Source organism: Mandrillus leucophaeus, unplaced genomic scaffold (genome assembly GCF_000951045.1).
Source record: "Mandrillus leucophaeus isolate KB7577 unplaced genomic scaffold, Mleu.le_1.0 Scaffold10, whole genome shotgun sequence".
NCBI lineage: Eukaryota > Metazoa > Chordata > Mammalia > Primates > Cercopithecidae > Mandrillus > Mandrillus leucophaeus.
In genome coordinates this window covers 7,337,874-7,345,353 of record NW_012098098.1, presented here as the reverse complement: position 1 = coordinate 7,345,353, position 7,480 = coordinate 7,337,874, and the positions used below count along the sequence as shown (strand labels likewise).

Genomic DNA, 7,480 nt, shown 5'->3' with positions numbered 1-7,480 from the left:
ATTGCCGGACAAGGACAGCTCATTCGAGGACCTGGAGCAGTTCCTGGGGACGTCTGAGCGGCAGGGCCAGGGCCGTGGGGTGCAGCCGGAGCCCCAGCTGCAGCAGCTGAAGAGCGCGGTGGAGGAGATCCACAACGCCATCGGTGAGGCCAGGCCCTCACTGGGAGAGCGGCCGCAGCTCTTCACCCCTGCTTGCTGGTCCATTTCAAGCTTCTGTTTGGGGAAGGGTCTGTCGATCAGAGCCTCTGATCAGACTCATGTCCACCCAGCCTACGCCTCAGCCCTTCTCATTTTGGAAATAGACTGGTAGGGACAGGGTTTCACCATGTTGGTCAAGCTGTTCTCAAACTCATGACCTCAGGTGATCTGCCCACCTCGGCCTCCCAAAGTGCTGGGATTACAGGCCACCGCGCCCGGCCTAGAGTTTTCTAAGAACCAGTGAGGGCGGCCCGATAGCCTCCCCGGCGGCGATCTCGCTGTGCTGCCCACACTGAGGAACTTGGCCAGGGTCCCCACCCACAGGGGTTGATTCTAAAGTCTCCCCTGGTCCCTGCGGTTTTGGGTAAAGGCCCTTTTGAGAAAGGGATCATTCTCCGGTGTTTTCTCAGGCTGCTGGCCCAACAGGGCAGCAGCCGTAGGCGACAGTTTCTGGTCCCAGACTCCCTGCCCTGGGCCAGGAGGGTCAGGGGTGGGTGCAGGAGGCTTGAAGGCGGTGGAAAGAGGACCAGACAGGGCCCTCTCTCCTCTGCTCCCGGACACTGCCAGTTGGTCTGCCTCTCAGAGAGCTTGCTTGGGCGGAAGAAGGCCCCATGGCTTAGAGCCACTTGACCCGGCAGGGGAGGAACCTATGTGGACGTGTCTGGCTCTGTTCCCAGCAGACAGGCTGCTCTCGCTGACCCTTCTGGCCTTTGAAGGCCTAAACACAGCTGCCTCCAAGGACCGCTGCCTGGCATGCATTGAGGAGCCCTTTTTCTCCCCGCTGTGGCCTCTGCTGCTGGCCCTGTACAGGTATGGGCCCAGCCGTACAACCACTCGTGTGGCCTGGTGTCTCCCAGGAGGCCTGCCCTGCTCCCTGGCACTGTCTGCTCCCCTCAATGCCCCCTAGCCTGTGGCTTTCCCTGAGGCCATCCTCAGGCGCTTCCAGTTTGCAGGTAGGACTGTGGGCACCCTCCCGTGCCTGGCGTCTTGCGAACACTGGGGCTCTTTGCTTGGGATACATCGTCAGTTTTCTCCAGGCCTGAGCTCCAGCCACAGCCCTGCTTCTGTCCCCGGGGCAAGGTCCCTGGGGCAGCTTAGCCTGGTCTCTCTCTGCCCCAGGAGTGTGCACCGAGCCCGGGAGGCTGCCCTGAGCAGGAGCATGGAGCTCTACAGGAATGCACCCCCCACCGCCATTGGCATCCCCACCAAGCTCCTCCCCCAGAACCCTGAGGCCAAGGGGGCCACTGGCTACCCCTACTGCGCCGCGGCCCAGGAGCTTGGACTGCTGGTCCTGGAGAGCTGCCCCCAGAAGAAGCTGGAGTGCATAGGTCAGCAGGGGGAGGGGCAGGCTCCCATCCCAGTAGGTGGCCTGGAGCCTGTGTCTTCACCACTGAGCTTCTCTTGTCACGTGCCGGTGGGGAGGGGGGAGACCAGGACAAAAGTGGAGTCTGAGCAGTGTCCCCAGGGTCACCGCAGCTCTTCCCAGTCTCAGCAGTGTCCCCAGGGTCACCCCAGCTCTTCCCAGCCCTGCACACCAGGATGTGGGTGGGTGGGTGGGCGAGGTATAAGGGGTGGCTCAGGCTGCTCCTGAAACCCTGCCTGTGGCGCAGTGCGGACCCTGCGGGTCATCTGTGTCTGCGCGGAAGACTACTGCCCCACGCCGGAGGCCACACCCCAGGCCGGGCCCCAGCCCATCGCTGCAGCTGCCATGTGAGTCCCAGGAGGGTGAGGTGTGGCCAGGGAGGAAGGGCCATAGAAAGGCAGTGGTCACGGGAGGGACTGTCTTCCTGCCCCTTAGCCTCGTGCCAGCCGGCTGCACTGTACAAGCAGGAGGGGCCGTGTGGGCCCAGCCCTGGCTCCGCAGTGCAGTTTAGGGACAGCCTCACCACACCGAGATTGCGGCCAGCACGGCCAGGATGGCTCCACAGCTGCTGGGTTTGTGGAGTGAGAGGCCCCTGGCCCCAACCCACGGCCACTGTGCCCTCCCCACAGTGGTGCCGACGACCTGCTGCCCATCCTGTCCTTCGTGGTGCTAAGGAGCGGCCTCCCTCAGCTGGTGTCAGAGTGCGCGGCCCTGGAGGAGTTCATCCATGAGGGGTAGAGCCCGGCGGGGCAGGGCGGGGGTCTCTGTGGGAAGAGCAGGGACCTCATCCCTCAACCTAAACGGTGGTTGTCAGTGGCATCTGGGAGGGCAGCGTGTGGCTCCGTCACAGCCACGCCTTTGGACAGCCCCTGTGGGTCTACCTGTGCAGAGTACCTGCTGCCACATGTCCCATGCCTTCGCTTAGCTCAGCCTCTCCCCAACAGCAGGAGCTGGGGGCTGCCCCAAGCAACATCTGCCTGGGGAGGGGACGGTCAGGGGATCGAGGGGCATCCCTGGCTCTGCCGTCCAAGGACAAGCACAGAGTGGCTGGGAAAGGCCCCCTCTAGCCCAGCCGCCCTGACAGCCCCACCTGCGCACCGTCAGCACCCAGATCCTGAACTGGGAGGGCAGACACTGCCGTCTGGAGGGCCGGGGGTGTCCCTCTGTTCCTCCAGATGACACCGGCTGCCCCTGCCATCCGTGCAGGTACCTAATCGGAGAGGAGGGCTACTGCCTGACATCACTGCAGAGTGCCCTGAGCTACGTGGAGCTGCTGCCCCAGGGAGGCCTGGCCAAGTAGTAGAGCCAGACCCCAGGGCCCCTGCAGGGCCCGGCCTCGCCTCCCAGGGCCGTCTCTCCTGCACCTAGAGCCACGGGGTCTACTGAGGACCATCCTGGAGCCTCACGCTGCTCTGCACACGGCGGGGGCTTGTCCACTGTGGTGTACTCTCCAGCTCTTGCCCCTTCCCCACCTCACATCTAACCCTGGAGCTTGGGGTTGGCACCTCTGCCCCAATAGAGTGGGGCTGAATCAGCTCCAGGAGGAACCTGCTCACCTGTGCAGGCCTCAGAGAGGCCCCGAGAAGGGAAGCTGCGGGCTCCGGTGGGTGCGGGCTCAGCGATGAGCATCTGGCTGGGTTTGCTCAGCGCCTCACTGGGGCAGCTCCTGGGGAGCGTCAGGGAAGAGGGGTCCCTGAGCCAGCCAGCGGTGGAGACGGCAGTCCAGTTTCTGTCCCCTGTGACCCCTAGAAGGGGAGTTGTAGCCCCATGAACTAGTTTCTTGTCTGGATCAGGAACAAGGGCCGGCTGGTGCCTGGGGTGCACCTGGTGGGAGGCTGTGCTGTTTGCTGATGGGCAGGGACATCCCTGCGGGGTCCAGGGCTCTGAGCCCAGGACATTCCCTGCCCCTTGCTCACCTTGTCTGTGGGCCGTGAACATTCCGGGACCCTGGGCATCTTCTCCAGGTCCGTGCAGCCCAAGGGTCAGCCCTCTTTAACTGTCACATGCTGCCCCCACCCAGCCTGAAATAAAGAGGTCACTGCTGTGCTTTGCCGTGTGGCTCCCTGAATCCCCACCCCACTGGCCAGGCAGCACAACCACCCCTGCTGCCCACGGCAGAGGCGGCTGAGGATGTGGGGGAAGGAGCCACAGCCCAGCCCCAAACCAAGCCTGGCCCCACCTCTTGAGCATCTGTCAGCCTCCAAGACCCTCTGGATAGAAGCAGGATCCTCTTGGGGCTGTTCCTGGCCAGGCAGGTGTGGGTTTCACCCTCTTGGACAGGAGAGCTCCGCAGGGCATCAGTGGGTGGGAAGGAGGGAGGTGAGGCTGGGGTCCTAGGTAATCACTGGGGACCTAAGCCCAGAGCAGTCACCCGAGGGTCTTGGGAATCATCACCGTTCTGTGCATGGGGACACAAATGCTCTGAGGTGCACAGAAGGCCGCCTGGACAGCATCTGCCAGGGGGGTGTGGGCAGATCAGGATGTAGTGTTCCTCAAGAAAGGCACCGCCAGCAGCTTGAGATGACATGAGGAGGCAGGTGGCAGGGCTGGTGGGGTGGAGGTCCCAGCCCTCGATGCTACCAGGAGCTGGCTGTGGGGCAGTGTCGCTGTCCTCAGAAACAGTCTTAAAAGCAGTAGCTGTGGACGTCGCTGAGATGCTCTGTGCTTGCACCCTCAGGAGTGGCTGGTTTACCCCCGAGGACCCCGTGGGGAGACAGAAGAAGTGTCTCTGGGTGGGGGCAGAGCTGGAGCATCTGCCCCAGCCCTCGATGTGAACCCCAGCTGGCCATGGTGCCTTGGAGCTTGGGTAGGGTCCCTGCTCCAGCCTCAGTGTTGGGTGTCTAGAAGATGGGATTTTAAAGCCTGCTTCATGGAATGGTGGAGATGAGCTGTGTCTTGAACAAATCCTGGCGTGGGAGCACCTGCAGCCTGAGCACTTTGGGGGCCGGGAACGTCCCAGCTCGGCTGTCTCCCTGGCACTGAGAGCCCGCAGACGTGTTCAGGTGCTGCTGCTTGCTGTGCAACTTTGCCCTCTCTGAGCTTGCGGCTCCCCCATAAGACAGGAATTAATAATATAATTCCTTTTAGAAATCCTACAAATAAAGAAAAAACTAAGAGCCCCAATTAGAAAAACAGCAGAAGCTGGCCAGGCATCGTAGCTCACACCTGTAATCCCAGCACTTTGGGAGGCCAAGGTGGGCGGATCACGAGGTCAGGAGATCGAGACCATCCTGGCTAACAAGGTAAAACCATGTCTCTACTGAAAATAAAAAATCAGCGGGTCATGGTGGCAGGCGCCTGTAGTCCCAGCTACAGCTACTCGGGAGGCTGAGGCAGGAGAATGGTGTGAACCCGGGAGGCGGAGCTTGCAGTGAGCCAAGATCGCGCCTGCACTCCAGCCTGGGCGACAGAATCACGTCTCCCTAAATTCCAGTGTTGAGATCTGAACCCCCAGGACCTCAATGGGACTGTGTTTGGAGACAGGCTGTCTACAGAGGTGATGATGTTAAAGTAGGTCACCAGGGTACCTGCTGTCTGTAGTTGGTGCCAGCTGTCGGCTGGGACCTCAGGGCTGTCAGAACAACGACCTGAGGACTGGATGGGTCTCCAGCGGCTGCCGAAACGACCACAAAATGGGTGCCTTACAACAGCAGAAATGTTCTCTCTCACCATTTTACAGGCCTGAAGTCAAAATCAAGCTGTCAGCAGGGCTGACTCCCTCTGGAGGCTTTAGGGTAGAATTCCTTTTGCCTCCAGCTTCTGCTGGCTCTAACACAGCTTGTGTTACCTTAGCTCACGCTCCCTCATCCCACTCTGCCTCTGTCTTTAGGCGGTCTTCTCTCCAGTGCGTTCATATCTAAGTTTCCCTCTTCTCATAAGGACACCAGTCATATTGGATTTAGAGGCCATGCCAACCCAGAACAACCTCATCTTATCTTGATTCTGTCTGGAAAAACTATTCCAAAAAAGTCCCAGGAATAGGCTCCAGGTGAATGTGAATTTGCAGGTGGAAGTTTGCAGCCCAAAACCTCCGCACACGGCTGTGGCCTTCTCACTCTCGTGGCTGGGTTCTGAGGGTATGTGTTAGTCTGTCCTCATGCTGCTGTAAACAGCTGCCTGAGGCTGGGTAATTTATAAAGAAAAAAGGTTTAATTGACTCACAGTTCCACACGGCTGGGGAGGCCTCGGGAAACTCACAATCATGGCAGGAGACGTCTCCTCACAGAGCGACGGGGGAGACAACAAGTGCCAAGCAAAGGGGAGAACCCCTCATAAAACCATCAGATCTCGTTCCTTTCACTATCACGAGAACAGCATGGAGGAAGCTGCCCCCATGATTTAATTATCTCCACCTGGTCCTGCCCGTGACTTGTGGGATTACAATTCAAGATGAGATTTTGGGTGTGGACACAGCCAAACCATATCAGAGGCTAAGTATCTCAACACAAGGCCGGGGTGTGACGTGTTTATGATCTAGCCTTGTATTCACTCCAGCTCTATTCCATGGGTTGAGGCAGATGCAAAAACCGGCCCAGGCCCATGGGAGGAGAGCTAGGCCCACTGCTGATGGATGGGCTGGTGCCATCAAATTCAGGGAGGACGAAGGCAGGGCAGTTACCTCCACCCTCCTCCGCATCAGAAGAAGAATAAAATAAAGGAGTTGAGGCTTACGAAGTTAGCTGCCCCGAGAACTGGTGTGGACTCATGGTGGCACTGGACACCAAGGCTGGGTTCAGTAAACTGTAAGTAAAAGAACTCCCTGTCCAGGCCGGGCGCGGTGGCTCAAGCCTGTAATCCCAGCACTTTGGGAGGCCGAGACGGGCGGATCACGAGGTCAGGAGATCGAGACCATCCTGGCTAACACGGTGAAACCCCGTCTCTACTGAAAAATACAAAAAACTAGCCGGGCGAGGTGGCGGGCGCCTGTAGTCCCAGCTACTCGGGAGGCTGAGGCAGGAGAATGGCGTGAACCCGGGAGGCGGAGCTTGCAGTGAGCTGAGATCCGGCCACTGCACTCCAGCCTGGGCGGCAGAGACTCTGTCCAAAAAAAAAAAAAAAAAAAGAACTCCCTGTCCAGAGGTGGCCACCTACATAGGGAGATCCACCGACTCCATTACAATTTTTTTTTTTTTTTTTTTGCAGACGGAGTCTCCTTCTGTCGCCCAGGCTGGAGTGTAGTGGTGCGATCTTGGCTCACTACAACCACAACCTCCGCCTCTCAGGTTCAAGTAATTCTCCTGCCTCAGCCTCCCAAGTAGCTGGGATAACAGACATGAGCCACCACGCCTGGCTAATTTTTGTATTTTTAATAGAGACGGGGTTTCGCCATGTTGGCCAGGCTGGTCTCGAACTCCCAACCTCAGGTGATCTGCCTGCCTCGGCCTCTCAAAGTGCTGAGATTACAGGCATGAGCCACCGCACCACGATCACAACATTTCTAAGATGCCAGCAGGGAACTAACTGCCAAATAAAAATTCTAAGAAAAAGCGGGTACCTCGCCGCCCAGGCCCAGAGAAAGTTTCAACAAACTTGGGCCTTGGTTTTGGTGGCCTGGAGAGGTGAGGGACACAGACGTGAAGGAGCAGAGCCTGTCCAAAGCGGGGGTGTGGGGTGGGGGGGGTCTCGGCTGGGACCTCCAAGGGTCTCCCTCATCCTCCTCTACTTCTGGGCAATGCGAGAAAGTGCCTTTAGCACAGAACAGAGGAACCCGAGCGAAGAAAACGTCCCTGGGAAGTCGTGGCCCAGATTTAGCCTGGATGGATCCGGGGCCCAGGTCAGCTTTTAGCTTAGAGAGGGGGCGGCTTCGCCCTGCCTCAGAGACCCGCCCAGACGATGCTCTCAGGGGCGGCAGATGGCAAGTGCAGGAGGAGGCCGGGAAGCGGAGCCAGCAGAAATAGAATCTGAGGTCCCCGCACCCAC

The 7,480-nt window shown here is 59.3% G+C and overlaps 1 protein-coding gene across 1 annotated transcript in view; it reads left to right on the top strand.

Moving 5' to 3' along the window:
• Positions 1 to 3,608, top strand: part of VPS9D1 (VPS9 domain containing 1) — a 19,185-nt gene extending 15,577 nt beyond the window's left edge. Inside the window, 6 exon segments of the mRNA XM_011972552.1 lie at positions 1 to 143; positions 879 to 1,008; positions 1,318 to 1,526; positions 1,809 to 1,908; positions 2,191 to 2,295; positions 2,768 to 3,608. Coding sequence (XP_011827942.1) covers positions 1 to 143; positions 879 to 1,008; positions 1,318 to 1,526; positions 1,809 to 1,908; positions 2,191 to 2,295; positions 2,768 to 2,861 — 781 coding nt within the window. The 3' untranslated portion in view covers positions 2,862 to 3,608.
• The last annotated feature ends 3,872 nt before the right edge of the window (positions 3,609 to 7,480 follow it).